Source organism: Periplaneta americana, chromosome 2 (genome assembly GCF_040183065.1).
Source record: "Periplaneta americana isolate PAMFEO1 chromosome 2, P.americana_PAMFEO1_priV1, whole genome shotgun sequence".
In the NCBI taxonomy this organism is placed as follows: Eukaryota; Metazoa; Arthropoda; class Insecta; order Blattodea; family Blattidae; genus Periplaneta; species Periplaneta americana.
Window position 1 is genome coordinate 208,128,029 of NC_091118.1, and position 17,156 is coordinate 208,145,184.

The window sequence follows — 17,156 nt, forward strand, 5'->3', positions numbered from 1 at the left end:
TTTATTTATTTGTTTTTTACTCACTCACTCATTTATTTATTTATTTATTTATTTATTTATTTATTTATTTATTTATTTATTTATTTATTTATTTATTTTGCTAATAATTGTAGCATAAATTATAATATAAACAGAAAAACTTTAGCTCGCCCCTGAAAGATTATTGATTTATTCATCCATTTATTGATTTATTCATTCATTTATTGATTTATGAATTATCAAAATTTACAAAAACCAAAACACAAACCACTACAGCATGCCGAAAGTATGTGAAAGTCTATAAAAAAAGTTGAGCATCACAGTGCGATATGGTCAAAGAGAATATATAACACGAGTATATACTAACATTCGAATGATCAAGAAGGCTGTTGAGATGAGTATATATTCGCGTTAGGTAGAATGATTTTATTCTTTTGAAAATGAGTATGTTCTAGAGGTCACAGAAAGTGCTCATACTCATAAGTACAAACCTTGAGAAAGTACTTAAGCTTTATTCTTACTACCTAATATCTCACTATCAAAAGTCCGAAAAAAAAGAAAGCTAAGAGCTGTATTAGTTCTGACTTCTCGGCGAGGTGAGCTTTAATTCAGGACTTCTTTACTCTAAAGTCGTTGAGAGAGAAATTTGCCAGCGCCGAAAAGAAATACTGAGGGGGGTGGGGGAGGAGTCCGTTCATAAAGCAAGTCGAGACGACATGGATTCAGATCAGAGTCCATTCACTGGGCAGCTCCACTCGGTCATAAGTCAGACGGGACAGCGGAGATGCGGACTACAAGAGAGGGCCGGGGCAGGGCGTTGTGAAGATTGAAAAAGTTGTATTTCTTCCTGCCATCGGACTCTTAATTCTTGATGTGGACAAATTGAGTTGAAAGCCGCAGACAAGAAGAAACCGGAAGTGCAGGAAAGTAAATCTCGCTCTCGTTTTTGTGTGCACATCTTAAATCTACAGGGTGTTCACCGCTGTAGAGCAGGGTTCGAAAGTTATGCATCTTGGCTTAAAAATCGACAATGTATTAAATTGGAAAAATCATATTAAATAAATTACCCCCAAACTAAATTCAGCTTCTTTTGTTATTAGATCTATGCAAAAGATAGTAAATACCAATACCTTAAAAACAATATACTCTGTATATACAGAGGTGAGCCTGCCTGGAGAGAAATAAAAAATAGGTTGCAGCCGCCAAATTACTCTTCAAGGAACGACCACTCATATAAATTGAGGGAAAGAAGACAGAGGACGGACACTGGAAAGTTTTCTTTTCTCAATCGTACTATCAGGGACTGGAATGCTTTACCTGCAGACTTACTAAAGGCTTTACCAACAACCAAAAACGTATTTAAAAGTAGGCTTAAGGACTTTACTAATATACGGTAATTATACACAGTATTTAAAGGGTGTAACTGATATTTTGTTACTGAAGTGATATATCAGTGAAGAATTATGTTGTGTCAGTGAAGTGTGTTGTGACAGTGAAGTGTGTTGTGTAAGTGAAACGTGTTCCTGTCAGTGAAGCTTTATAGTTTATAGTGGCAGTGCAAAGTATTTTAACAGTGAAATGTTTTTGAAGTATTAGTGAAATCAGGATAGAATCAGTGAAATGTGTCGTAGTTCCAGTGCAGTGAGTGAGTTCACAGCGAAATGAGTGTAGTGTTGAAAGGTACTTGTGCAGATATGAACATATCATACTCGTGGGTTTTAGTTCGAACTTAGGTTTAAGATACAAATTAGATTTACTTTAAATGTTATTTTAAGTGATCGTGCTTCATTTAATTTAGGATGTTCCCTGTTATTATTAATATTATTATTATTATTAGTATTAATTATTACTATTATTATTAATTGTATTTTTAATTAATAAGTTTATTATTGTTATTATTGAGTGTAATTAGTTACCACTGCCACCGGGTAATATACCCATTGCAGTGTGAATAAATACATACATACATATTTCCACTCGGTAATGAGTTTGGAATAATATTCTGGGGAAATTCCACAGATAGTAACAGTATATTCCTACTACAAAAAAGAGTAATTAGAATTATAGTAGGTGCCAAATCTAGGGAATCGTGTAGTACTATTTTCAAAAAACTACAAATAATGCCCATTGCTTGTCAGTATATATTTTCATTAATAATCTTCTTCGTATGTAATCGTGAAAACTTTGTAACTAATTCAACAGTTCATAGCATTAATACATGTCAAAAAATGACTTTCATACTCCATCGGCAAGTCTATCGTGCTATCAAAAAGGAGTGCGTTATATGGCAGTAAAAATTTGTAATAGCCTCCCTATCGATATAAAAAATGAAACTCAAAACATAAGATTATTTAGGGCCAAATTAAAGAAGTACCTAATTTCTCACGCCTTCTATTCTGTAGGTGAATTCATGACATTCAATAACACTTCATGAAATTGATACTAAAACTATGTGTTGTACTAGTAGACTACATTGTAAACCTCGTCTGTATATATTTCATCTAGACGGTGACTATAAATTAAGACTTCATAATAGTCTTAAGTTTTTTGACTTGTTCCATATTCTAGCTGTGAAGCAATGTATGAATACCATGGAATGTTACTAATTACCAGGGAACGGATTTATATGGACTAAAAATATATGAAATATGTAAATATATATGTAGTTATTTTTACCAAAATATGGAATTAAATATGGATTTTTACCAAAATATGGAATTAAATATGGACTTAAAATTATAAAAAAATGACTATGTACGTTAAATATTGGTACATTTTAATCAAACTAAACAAAAAATATAATGGACGTACCTTATCTTCCAATGTAGTTTCAACAAAACACAATTTTTATTGTCTGTTACCATAACAATAGGTTACAAACATTTCTTTCAAGTGCTGAAAAGTGAATCTTCTTCTATTGTCTCTGAGGATAGATTTATAGTGACTAAAAGAGCGTTCGACGTCACAAGAAGTAACTGGTACATAATTCAATTTCACAATGTCTGCTGGGGATAAGTCCAAGTTAATCTTCACTGTTGATTCACCACTCATCACAGCAACAACCTTTTGTAGTTCTTCATATCCAGGGTTTTTTGAAAGTACAGTGTCCACCTTAGCTCTTACTGCATCTGCAACTTTACCTCTACCACGATTCAGTTGTTCCACAGTACTATTTATAATTTCAAAACTTTCAGATAGTGAAAGGTGCCTATTTTGGAGACTTTTGAGCGTTTTTATGATGCATGAAAATGTATGCTGAATGTGAGCTAAGTCATTCTTCACACTTATGTCACAGGTAACTGTTTTCGCAGTATCAATTGAGACTGCATCTTCAGAGTCCAATGCAAGGAGAACATTGTTAATAGAGTCTATATGTTCGGCATAATATTCAACTGCTTCTAGCCATGTACCCCATCTAGTTAAAATTGGCTTTGGTGGCAATGGAATTTCAGGGTACATTTCTTTCAACACGTTAACTCTACTGGGAGCTTTGAGAAATACTTTTTTCACTGATGAAATCAACAAATCTACTTTAGGGAAATTGTCTCTGACCACTTCTGCCACACGATGAAATGCATGCGCCACACAAGTAAAATGAGTCAATTTAGGATATACAACAGATAATGCTTGTCCAGCTTTGACCATATAAGGGGCAGCATCGCTAATAAAGAATAACACATCATCGTACATAATACCCTTTGGCCACAGGATACCCATAGCTTCGTTGAACAGTTTAACTATAGTTTTGTTATTGCACTTTTCTAGAACATCACAATGTAAAAGAATTCGTTCAGAATATTGTTCACTTAACAAACCGATAACTACATTACCAACAAGTCTACCTTCTTTGTCGGGAGTCTCATCAATGGAAACCCAAATTGAACTATCTTTAATTTCATCTCTTATCTTCTGTATTGTCTCATCGTAGATGGATGGAGCATACGTCTTCCTAAGTGTTGACTCATCCGGGATTGTATGTTGAGTATATTTTTCAAGGAATTCCCTGAAGACCTTATTCTTTAGTTTGTAGAGAGGAATATCAGCAGAGATGAGAGAACGGCACAGGTCGATGTTAAACTCAGATCTTACATTCGATGTTGTTGGTTGTGTTAAAAACAATTGTCTCTGCTTGGAATTTAGTTGTTTGTTGGCCTGATGTTTACTAGTTGTAATGTGTTGTTGCACCAGGAACTTTTGTGTAGATGATACTGCACACTGACACAAATTACAAAATAATATTTTATTGTCAGTTGATAAACCATCTTCTTTAAATTCTGAAATGTAACTTGTTAGTTTTGATTTTAAATTGACTGAATGACGTACTTTTGGCATATTTACCGTCTTTATAGTATGATTTACAAAACTGAACCTATGTGTACTCTGACTGGCATTTAACTGTTGAGCTGCACAACTGAAGTCTGTTAAAAATTTTAAATTAAATTAATACAGTTTTGTAACTTACTTTCCCATTGTTGATAGGACTGCTAATTTTCAAATAACTCTGATGTTAAAGGGATTACTGAACATGTGTTTAAATCTCTATTGTTGAAATGTATTTTTAAAAGTTAATGGAATTTTGTTTTGTTTTATTGTTAAACCTAATATAATATGGACTGTTTTATATGAAATATGGAAAATATATGGAAATTAACGAAAATATGTACTAAACTCTAAAATATGGAAAAATATGGAAAATAAAAGTAGGATTTTTCAACCCTACACATTGTGAAACATAAAGATAATGCAAAATATAAATTATATTAGCTTTATAAGTAAATATGTATTTACATATAAATCCTTTCCCTGCTAATTACAATACAATACTACACGACGCATATTAATTTTGTGATCCAAACCTGTAACTTGTTTGCGTCTTAATACAAACAGTTGTATCTGCACTAAGTGATTAGGGTTCCCTATGACATCAAATACGGCGAGAGAGGGGTAAGATAGGTATGCTGAAATCAGTATGAGTAAGCCTAACATCAGTATTTCGTAATGTTACATTAAAAGAGATCCTACGAAGGTGCCTTCCGTCACTTTTCTCGTGCAGTACCAGCTCACATGAATATTTTCCTGGACGATGGCTCGGTCATGAGTTCCGCGGTATTGGCCCTCCAGGTTACCAGACCTAACCCCTTAAAATCATTACATGTTCGCGTGGATAAAATAACTTTTGTACCAGACGAAAGTACAAACAAGAGAACAATTACCTGTCGGTATTGTGAATGCTGCTGCTCTCTCGGCAGTGCCGAGCTACGAAATGCTACGCGCGCAATTCACATCCGTCCGACAAAGTGTGTTAAACTACTTTAAAACTGAGATATGCTGTTTTTAATAATATCAATATGCATTTTAAATTGATTCCCTTTCTTTCTGCTCGAAACGTTTATTCAAAATTGTGTTCTCGCAAACGCGCTCTCTTAGAGATAAGCAGCTGGAAATAAAAAGATACTCCCTGTATATATAAACGCAATAGTCACTACCTATAACATTTCTAAACTGTCGCTGGATGTATGTATATAATTATGTAGTATGAGTGCATGGTAATGGTAATGGAGGTCGCTGAATACGAAATTAAACCTTACCGATTGAGATGGTACTAAGGACTAATTTTGTATTTTTCTTCATATTAGAAAAAAACAAAATGATTTTTCAATTTTCAAATTATCGAACGTACGTTTTTTATAGCTAAAATCATTTGTAGGTTATTTAATGACGCTGTATCAACTATTAGGTTATTTAGTGACGATGGAATTCGTGTTACAGACCTTTTAAATCATTTAACAACGCTATATCAACTACTAGGATGTAAACACGTCAATTTATATATTGAGGAAGTTTAAACCCAAAGTTAACTGAATTTTAGGTTTCACCTCTCACAGATTTTTAAATTTCAAATAGCACACCTATATTATGGACTTTTACATTTGAAAGAATATTCAACTGTTTCTACACCTTTTTCATTTGTTTCACATCTTTTGTTTTCTATCGTTGTCTGGCAACCTGGGTTGTTCTAATTGTTGTTTAGAGGTGAAGAGAATAAAACAACAAAAACTATTGTTGATTACAGGTTATTTCAGGTAGTAACACAAACTAATATTGAGGAATATAGTTCTGCATTAAAATTAAAATAGGACAGAAAATAATAAAAACCGAAGTTTGGATTTATGTTATATAAGTTCAGAAATAAGCTGTACTACTACCTAGCCAACAATGAAGCACATTTTGAACATATAATTTAGTAAATTGAATTAATTAAAATTTAGAAAATTATCCAAACTAACTGTGTCTTCATCCTACAACCATATGACAATAACAACCACCCAGGTTGCCAGGCGACGATAGAAAAAAAAAGATGTGAAACAAATTGTAGAAGTATATAAACAATAGCATACTCTTTCAAATTTAAATATCATTAGACTTCGTTGAATTGCCACACGCAGCATGCAATCAGGTTGCCGATGTACGGTAGTATAGAAGAGGTGAGCGACCGGCCGGTCTCGTAGTATAAGCAGTTCATGTTAAGAGATGTGACCGGTCCAAATAGATAGAGCAGCTACAGCTAATGTATACCTAAGTAAGCACTTGTTTTTGCATTACTGTGGTTGGAATAGTCAAAGCTTAACATTTGTTCAGTGCAGACAAGAATTAAATCAAACATACTACAATGAGAGTGTTGCTGTTCCAAATAATTGCCCCTGGAATACCCTTACCCCCGCAGCCAGTCTTGACCCGTTGGGGAACGTGGTTGGATGCTGTTAATTATTATGCAGAACATTACGGCAAAATAATGGCGGTAATTGATGTATTGGATAGCACAGACAGTTCCGCTGTTGCAGCTGTAAAATCATTGCCTTCTGAAAAGCTATTGGAAGATATTCTGTTCATTGATTCTAATTTTAAAATCGTGTCCAAAAGCATCATCCTGTTAGAATCGTCTAAACTACAATTCTCAGAAGCCCTTAATATAGTGGATAAGGTATCACAAACCGTTATCCAAAATAACAATTCACTAATTTCAGAAAAAGTGAAATGTAAGTTGAGAAACATTATTGCTAAAAATTCTGCCTATTCACAACTTCGTATTATAAATGATGTACCATCAGGTCACGACAAGACGTCTGAAGTTGGTGTACTAAAAATTAGTGACTTTCCGTTCTTCAAATATGTACGTATTACATCGTGTGATGTCGAACGTGCATTTTCCCAAAATAAAAACTGTTTAAATGACCATCGGGGGAGGTTACTTTGTAGTCGTTCAAAATGTACGTAACTCTTCACTGCAATGCACTTATTCAAGGATGATGTATCTTACATTAAATTTTAAGAGTTAATATATCTCACTACAAAATAATGGTGTATTTACATGTTTAGACATTTCCTACTTCAATGATCATTCATTATATTTCTTGAATGCAGGATACAGGTTTTATTGTAACCGCAGTATACTGCTCAGTGTTTACATCAGAGGCATACTCCATCCTTTGCACGTCCCCTTCTCATACAGTCTATACTGCGTGCGCAGTAAACTTTGCGATTCTCGTGGCAATTCCACGAAGTCTAATCATCATATAAGGATGAAATTACAAATTTCAAAGATGATTAAGAGGTTCAACCTAAAATAAAATTAACACTCAAACTACCGGACCTGCGTTCAAATCCCGGTTGGAACAAGTTACCTGGTTGAGGTTTTTCTGGGGTTTTCCCTCAATCCATTAAGAGCAAATTCTGGGTAAATTTCGGCGCTGGATCCTGGATTCATTTCGCTGGAATTATGACCATCGCATTCAGACACTAGATAACCATAGCAGTTGATAAAGTGTCGTAAAATAACACATTAAATAACACTGGTTTTAAACTTCCCTCTCAAATATCTAAATTTACGTGTTCTTTTTAATTTAATTTAATTTAGATAAATAATTAATTAGACTGGTAAGTTTTTAAATGATAGTCCTATATATTAGATTTACATTTCATAGTGCTACTAACATACGAAGCGATAGCGACTGTTATCCGTTGCTTAGAAACCACCGGACAACAAAAACACGACTAACTTATAATAACCCAATAAAATGTTATCTTTCAGCAGAAATTCCCATTGCAACACACCGGTAGAGGTTGCCCGTTGGTTTCTCATTTGTCATCCAAGGCCCCCTGACTCTAAATTTGCATCCCAATGATTCGCGAACGTTGTGGAATGTTTTGTTGTAATATTTGACTGCATATCTGTCTCGACCATCAATTAGCAAACTCGTCACCCCCAACCGCTCATAATACACAACTCCTCCCCCATAAATATTGACTAATGATGGGGGTGCTTCACAAATACTGCAAGCGACAGATAATGTTGCTACTGTAAATAAGGGTGAAAAACATACATCCCTTATGATACTTCGATCCGACCCCTATCCAAGTACGACAATTGTCTGTCTATCCACTTGTTTACATCAAGTAAACAACTATTGTTTCATTTAAACAGTTTTTTGTTTATTTTCTTTTTAAGCTCTAACATTTTCATCATTTTAACAACAAATTTGATTCATTATTACCTTTAAAAACTTGATTGGCGATCAAAACGCTACAACTTTCACGCTTCTAGCAGTTTCATTAAATTTGAATCGGCTATTTAATTGAACCAGCAAATTACATGTTGAGTCGTGGATTTCGGGTCGATCTACGAGTGCATATTACTATTGTTCCATTGTTAAATTTGCTTTAAATGTCGATTCTCTATCTCTCGCCCACTTCCTGTCTCTCTCATTTCCGCCGCATGGCTGTAATTCAGGTCGCCATTGTTACAATTGTCAAACAGCAAAGCATTCGTGATTGCATTTCATTGCCCGTTTCCCATTATTTCTTGTTAATTGTACAGGGAAATATGTGAATATCAATACACTGCGGATTTGTGTAAAAAGCTGCATGAATTGAACCTGCATTCTGTTATATCCCCACCACGCAGTCCCTGCTTCAAAGCCCCGGGCAGAATTATTAACAATGAGTCGTACTACATTCAGTTGCTAGTGTTTTCAACTTCTGCATAAAGACAGCATAGTAATTATGGAAAAATCCATTGCCAACTCTACCGGAATAAAAAAAAATCATATTCTGATTCTCCGAAAACATTTTACAATTTCATCATCATCATCATCATCATTAATAGAGTTCATGTAAAAGTCCAGGATAACAGAGAGGGTTTTTGGAATTGAACGGGTTACATCAGCTGCTTGTCTATGCGGATGACGTGAATATGTTAGGAGAAAATTACAAACAATTAGGGAAAACACGGGAATTTTACTGGAAGCAAGTAAAGAAATAGGTTTGGAAATAAATCCCGAAAAGACAAAGTATATGATTATGTCTCGTGACCAGAATATTGTACGAAATGGAAATATAAAAATTGGAAATTTATCATTTGAAAAGGTGGAAAAATTCAAATACCTGGGAGCAAAGTAACAAATATAAATGACACTCGGGAGGAAATTAAACACAGAATAAATATGGAAAAAGTCCACACCTGTGGAGTAACGGTCTGCGCGTCTGGCTGCGAAACCAGGTGGCCCGGGTTCGAATCCTGATCGGGGCAAATTACCTCGTTGACGTTTTTTCCAGGGTTTTCCCTTACCCCAATACGAGCAAATGCTGGGTAACTTTCGGTGCTGGACCCCGGACTCATTTCACCGGCATTATCTCCTTCATTTCATTCAGACGCTAAATAACCTAGATGTTGATAAAGCGTCGTAAAATAACCCAATAAAATAAAAATTTAAAAAATATGGAAAATGCCTGTTATTATTCGGTTGAGATGCTTTTATCATTTAGTCTCTTGTCAAAAAATCTTAAAGTTAGAATTTATAAAACAGTTATATTACCGGTTGTTCTATATGTTTTGAAACTTGGACTCTCACTTTGAGAGAGGAACATAGGTTAGGCCTAAGGATGTTTGAGAATAAGGTGCTTAGGAAAATATTTGTGGCTAAGATGAAGTTACAGGAGAATGGAGAAAGTTACACAACGCAGAACTGCACGCATTGTATTCTTCACCTGACATAAATTAGGAACATTAAATCCAGACGTTTGAGATGGGCAAGGCATGTAGCACGTATGGGCGAATCCAGAAATGCATATAGAGTGTTAGTTGGGAGACCGGAGGGAAAAAGACCTTTGAGGAGGCCGAGACGTAGATGGGAAGATAATATTAAAATGGATTTGAGGGAGGTGGGATATGATGATAGACACTGGATTAATCTTGCTCAGGATAGGGAACAATGGGGGGGGGCTTATGTGAGGGCGTCAATGAACCTCCGGGTTCCTTAAAAGCCAGTAAGTAAGTAAGTATTGATTTAGGAACATTCCTAAAATTATCCATCTTTAAACATTATGTTGCATATCCATTGTGTCCATTCTAATTCTGTTGCCTACATTGTTTTTAGATAGAAAATGCATGATGTATAGTGTATAGGATTATTCAAAAGTTACAAAAGTTAGGAAAGATTATTTTACTTTCACAAACTCTTCTGTCTGAATTTTTTCATTACTGTTGCTATGGCAAATAAAATAAATGAAGAGCAATTGAAGTTATTCTTGACTGAGTAATGTAGTTTCTTTGCAAATTCGTACCATTATGCCTGGAAAACAGAAATAGTCTATCATAGGACTGCCATTAACGCATAATGTTTAATATGTGGATATTTTGTTTATTTTTATTGGGTTATTTTACGACGCTGTATCAACATCCCAGGTTATTTAGCATCTAAATGAAATGAAGGTGATAATAATGGTGAAATGAGTCTAGGGTCCAGTACCGATAGTTACACAGCAATTGCTCGTGTTGAGTTGAGGGAAAATCCCGGAAAAAAACCTCAATCGGGATTCGAACCCGGGCTACTAGTTACGCGGTCAGACGCGCTAACTGTTATTTCAGGCGTGGACTGTTTTGTTTAAGTAAACATATATTATTACTTTAATTTTTACATTATTATTATTATTATTATTATTATTATTATTATTATTATTATTACTTACAAATGGCCTTTAAGGAACCCGCAGATTCATTGCCGCACTCACATAAGCCCGCCATCGGTCCCTATCCTGTGCAAGATTAATCCACTCTATCATATCCCACCTCCCTCAAATCCATTTTAATATTATCCTCCCATTTACGTCTGGGTCTCCCCAAAGGTCTTTTTCCCTCCGGCCTCCTAACTAACACTCTATATACATTTCTGTATTCGCTCATACGTGCTACATGCCCTGCCTATCTCATACGTTTGGATTTAATGTTCCTAATTATGTCAAGTAAAGAATACAATGCGTGCAGTTCTGTGTTGTGTAACTTTCTCCATTCTCCTGTAACTTTATCCCTCTTAGCCCCAAATATTTTCCTAAGTACCTTATTCTCAAAAACCCTCAATCTCTGTTCCTATCTCAAAGTGAGAGTCCAAGTTTCACAACCATAAAGAACAACTGGTAATATAACTGTTTTATAAATTCTAACTTTCAGGTTTTTTGACAGCAGACTGGATGATAAAAGCTTCTCAACCGAATAATAACAGGCATTTCCCATATTTATTCTGCGTTTAATTTCCTCCCGAGTATCGTTTATATTTGAGCCGTCCAGAGCAAATGTAGTGTAAGTCAAAATTTGATATTGAGGTTTAAAGTAAAAATTCTGTAAAATATAGCGCAAAGTAGCAATTAATATGGTCTTCTTGCTATCCACTGACTACTAATAGTTTAAATAAATTGAATATTAAGTGCTACTTTGCGCTGTATTTTACAGAATGTTTACTTTAACCCTCATTACCCATTTCTGACTTACACCACTATTGCTCTGAACGGGTCATTTGTTACTGTTGCTCTAACATATTTTAATTTTTCCACCTCTTGGAAGGATAAATCTCTAATTTTTATATTTCCATTTCGTAGAATATTCTGGTCACGAGACATAATCATATACTTCGTCTTTTCGGGGTTTACTTCCAAACCTATCGCTTTACTTGCAAGTAAAATTTTATTATTATTATTATTATTATTATTATTATTATTATTATTATTATTATTATTATTATTACGGATGATCATATTAAATAAAATGCTACTACGCACAATAGACGGCCTGAAACACGCAGCGCTGTTTACATAGGTATCCATCGAAACAGAGATTCAATTTATGTCCATTGTGCCCATTGCTGCATCACAGTGAATGTAATCGATCTGATAGCATTGCTACGAAACAATCAGGCCAGATTGGTTAACAAGGCTTTCGCGTGTGAAGTTCTCAATTTCTCTCTATCTATCAATCACAATTACCACTTTAATTGACTCCATTATATCAGAAGCAGCCTGCCTGTCAACAGATACCTGCCCCTCGTCACGTCTAACATTTCTTCATCCATTTCAACTCCATCATTCAAATCTGATCAGTAGAAATCAATCACGAACTCTAACCTTTTGCATGTAACTTGAAAGTTTAGCGCACTTGTCAGTTAAAAGTGCTGCCAGCCAAATAATCTGACAGTCATCCAATCAATGAGATAGGTATTCAGTTCGCCAGTTCTTCAGTCAGCGCAGCAATCGACGAGTCATCGGCCAACCGATCAGTCAGCGGGCTAACTCACTGGTCAGCAGGTCTATCAACCGGGACGTCCGACGATCAAATGAACTGTAAGCTACTTAATTGATCGGACAGCAAATTAAACAGTCTGTTGATCAATAAAGCAGTCAGTCGCTAAGCCACATAGAGATCAACTGACCATAAGATTAGTCTATAAGTCGAGAAGATGGACAATACATAAGTTAGTCAGTGAATCCATCGAGAAGTTGGCCAACAAATGAATAAGTAAGCCAATAAATCTGTCAGTAGGCCATCGAATAGATTGGTTGACCGATCAATTGTCAGTCGGTAGAGAAATCGATCAGTATATCGGTCCATCGGTCAAACTGTCCATAAATTGGTCAGTTTGTCGATAAATCGGTCAGTATGTCGATAAATCGGTCAGTATGTCGATAAATCGGTCAGTATGTCGATAAATCGGTCAGTATGTCGATAAATTGGTCAGTATATCGATAAAACGGTCAGTACGTCGATAAATCGGTCAGTATACCGATAAATTGGTCAGTATGTCGATAAATCGGTCAGTATGTCGATAAATCGGTCAGTATGTCGATAAATTGGTCAGTATATCGATAAATTGGTCAGTACGTCGATAAATCGGTCAGTACACCGATAAATTGGTCAGTATGTCGATAAATCGGTCAGTATGTCGATACATTTGTCAGTATGTCGATAAACCGGTTAGTATGTCGACAAACCGGTTAGTATGTCGATAAATTGGTCAGTACAGTATGTCGATAAATTGGTCAGTTTGTCGATAAATCGGTCAGTATTTCGATAAATTGGTCAGTTTGTCGATAAATTGGTCAGTACGTCGATAAATTGGTCAGTTTGTCGATAAATCGGTTAGTATGTCGATAAATTGGTCAGTTTGTCGATAAATCGGTCAGTATGTCGATAAATCGGTTAGTATGTCGATAAATTGGTCAGTATGTCGATAAATCGGTCAGTATGTCGATAAATTGGTCAGTTTGTCGATAAATCGGTCAGTATGTCGATAAATCGGTTAGTATGTCGATAAATTGGTCAGTTTGTCGATAAATCGGTCAGTATGTCGATAAATCGGTTAGTATGTCGATAAATTGGTCAGTTTGTCGATAAATTGGTCAGTATGTCGATAAATCGGTTAGTATGTCGATAAATTGGTCAGTTTGTCGATAAATCGGTCAATATGTCGATTAATCGGGCAGTATATCGATAAATAGGTCTGTATATCGATAAATCAGTCAGTATTTCGACCAACTGGTCGATCAGAGAAAGAAAAGGTCATATTCTGATTATTGTGCATTTTAAAGGATTTCATTTATGTAGCTATGCATTTTCAATAATAGGTTAATTCAAAAAAATGAACTGTAAACAGCAAGAAAAAACCAACCAATTGTCACGAAAAGAGTAAAAGGAACAAGGAGCAAGTGCATGTCAACTTCGTGACAATATCATTTTCTGTTTATTAGTTGACAAATTCTGCAATTTCCTTAGACGTACGGAAATTATGGACAGACAAAGACATGGGCAGACGGTTGAGTGAAAGTAACATAACTGTCCAAATTTCAACAGCGTATTCCTTGGATAAAGCACAAGAAATAATTCTCACACCATTTTAGTTCATTTCTTCCCCCTACATGTTAACACTGTTTTACTCGATCAGTACTATCCGTACTATTCTGATTTCTACTCTTATCGTTAAAGAAAACTGATAACAAATTATTTATCCATTCGCAGGTTTTAAATAAAATGGACGGTTTTCTTGTAAATTAAATAAAAATATTAATACGTATCGTAATTCCTGCCATTACAAAGACTGGCAATCCTTACTATTGTGACTAAGGGACGATATGCTGATATTCAGACCGAGATCGTGTGTGTATTTTTATGTGAGTCGGCAATGCGTTGTTGCCAAGCTACGCAAACTCCAACCTAATTTTCTAATTAGCCATATACTAAATTATTACAAAACGTGTAATAGGCCTTTTTTCATGTAATATAGTACCCCTTTCAATCAGCATAGTTACATCAATTTTATTACACCCTGTATATCAGGCCTGCACAAACAGCGCTCAACGAGGGAGCGGGAGAGCGGTGTTTACCGCTCGCCGAAACGGAGAGGAAGATCAAAGACGTTTTATAGTTTAGGAAGATACGTCAGAATGACATAGACTTGCTATAGGTAGAGGAGAGGGAAACGACCACTCAATTATCTAGTGGAATGCAGTGTGTAGGCCTATTCTCAGTAACTGTTTCACGTTGCTTACCTACTGCTACAGTACAGTATGGAGGAATCTAAAAGACGGAACATAACATTTAACATTTAACGATTTACAGCTCGAACTTATTGATCTTCAATGTGACCTAAGGGCTGAAGATCGTTTGAATAATACTACTAGCCTGGTTGAGTTTTACAAGACTAAACATTAGCAATAATATCCACGACTACACAGGCTGGCTGTGAAAATGATTGCTATGTTTGGCTCAACATTTATATTTGTGAGCAACTGTTTTCTATAATAAACTTTAATAAAGGCAGACATCGAACATCTGTAACTGATGTTTCATTACGATCAGTAGGCTACTGTTCCTTTCAGCTGCCAACAGCATAAAACCTCGTTTTGATGTCCTGATAAATAAAAATATAACAAAATGATATTGTATATTTAAGTAGCTATAGAATTTCTATTATTTCTGTAAAATAAATATTTCTTTATTAATTAATAATAGTCCAAGATAGTTTTGCAAACACTGAATGGGAATTCATTTCATAAACACTAGTAATAGTACTTCCTTTTGTGTATATTTTGTACGAGATCGCCCCTTCTTCCAGTCCACCCTTATACAGAGCGCAGCTAATATCTGCATTCCGCTCGTCAGGTGTGTGCCGGATCGGAGAGCGCAAGCCTTGTGCAGGCCTGCTGTAGATTAACAGAAGCATTTCTTTTCTCCCCGTTGCAGTGTTCTTCTGGGTGCTGGCCCTTGACCACGACCTCCGGGTTGCCACGGATATCATAGGAAGCGTATTCGTCAGAAATCCAGCAGGGACGAAGGTGGCGCTGTGGGAGGAAGTGGCGCTTGACGAAGGTAACTTAACACCCTACAGCAAAACATAACACACGGAGAGGCGCAGGTTGCTGTGCACAATACTACACTGCTGGTGTGTTCACAGGCGTCAAGTCCTTCTCCATGGCTCTATCCGAGGAGGCGCAGCTGGGCAACTGGCAGGTGCAGGTCCAGGTGGAGTCGGCCGTGTTCACGTCGGACCTCAACGTGTCTCTGGTGGGCTGGCCGGCGGGTGTCGCCATCCCGGAGGTCGCCATGGCGGAGGAGCACTACGTCGAACTCAGGTTCGGCCACGAGATGCGGCGCCTCTACAAGCCGGGCCTGCCCTTCGTCGGTAAGGTGCGTGAGCCTTCCTTATTAAGAGCAGACGTAGTCAAATCGCTTAATTTTAGGACTCTGGCTATTTGCCCTCCATCAGAGTAGCAATGGGCTACAACGTGATAAGTAGGAAATGTTCTAATATTGAGGAACTGCAAATTGATCCCATTGTCCAATATATCAATCAATATAGGCTTCACTTGAAACAAAATGTGGAGAAAAAAACCCTGCTAGATGGGCAAAACAAATTCTGTCGTATGTTCCAAGAGGACGCCGAAATTTGGGAAGAACCAAAAAACGCTGGCTTGAAACCTATAACTCATCCACAAGGGTGTAATACTTGAAAGTGATGATGATGTTGGTGACTATGAAATTTAGGTAATACTAACTAAAAGCACCCGGCGTTGCACGGGTTTTCCTTTCTACTTCTGTTTTTAATTAAACTGCTTATTACATTTTCGTAAATCTCGGAAACATAATTACAGAAAATCAAAACGAATTGCTTTTACTAAGCTAAGATTAATCTTTACTTAACGTCACTTACATGAATTGATGAACTCCATAGCGAAATGCCTGCTAGCGTTAACTCAATTTAAAACAGTTGTAAATCAGGCACCGAAAAGAAAACATATAATGTGCCTGACGTTCAAGGTTTCTTTAATTTATATATATATATATATATATATATATATATATATATATATATATATATATATATATTTATATCTACTTACTTACAAACGGCTTTTAAGGAACCCGAAGGTTCATTGCCGCCCTCACATAAGCCCGCCAGCGGTCCCTATCCTGTGCAAGATTAATCCAGTCTCTATCATCATACCCCACCTCCCTCAAATCCATTTTAATATTATCCTCCCATCTACGTCTCGGCCTCCCTAAAGGTCTTTTTCCTTCCGGTCTCCCAACTAACACTCTATATGCATTTCTGGATTCGCCCATACGTGCTACATGCCCTGCCCATCTCAAACGTCTGGATTTTAAGTTCCTAATTATGTCAGGTGAAGAATACAATGCGTGCAGTTCTGTGTTGTGTAACTCTTTCCATTCTCCTGTAACTTCATCCCACTTAGCCCCAAATATTTTCCTAAGTACCTTATTCTCAAACACCCTTAATCTATGTTCCTCTCTCAGAGTGAGAGTCCAAGTTTCACAACCATATAGAAGAACCGGTAAT

At 36.1% G+C, this 17,156-nt stretch overlaps 1 protein-coding gene across 2 annotated transcripts in view; it reads left to right on the forward strand.

Annotated features, from left to right (window-relative positions):
* LOC138695094 (C3 and PZP-like alpha-2-macroglobulin domain-containing protein 8) overlaps window positions 1–17,156 on the forward strand; it is a 976,398-nt gene that overhangs the window by 831,014 nt on the left and 128,228 nt on the right. For both annotated transcript variants that reach the window (XM_069819482.1, XM_069819483.1), the window contains exons 5-6: window positions 15,542–15,667; window positions 15,753–15,985. In XM_069819482.1, the coding sequence (XP_069675583.1) occupies window positions 15,542–15,667; window positions 15,753–15,985 (359 nt within the window). The remainder of the gene's footprint in view (window positions 1–15,541; window positions 15,668–15,752; window positions 15,986–17,156) is intronic.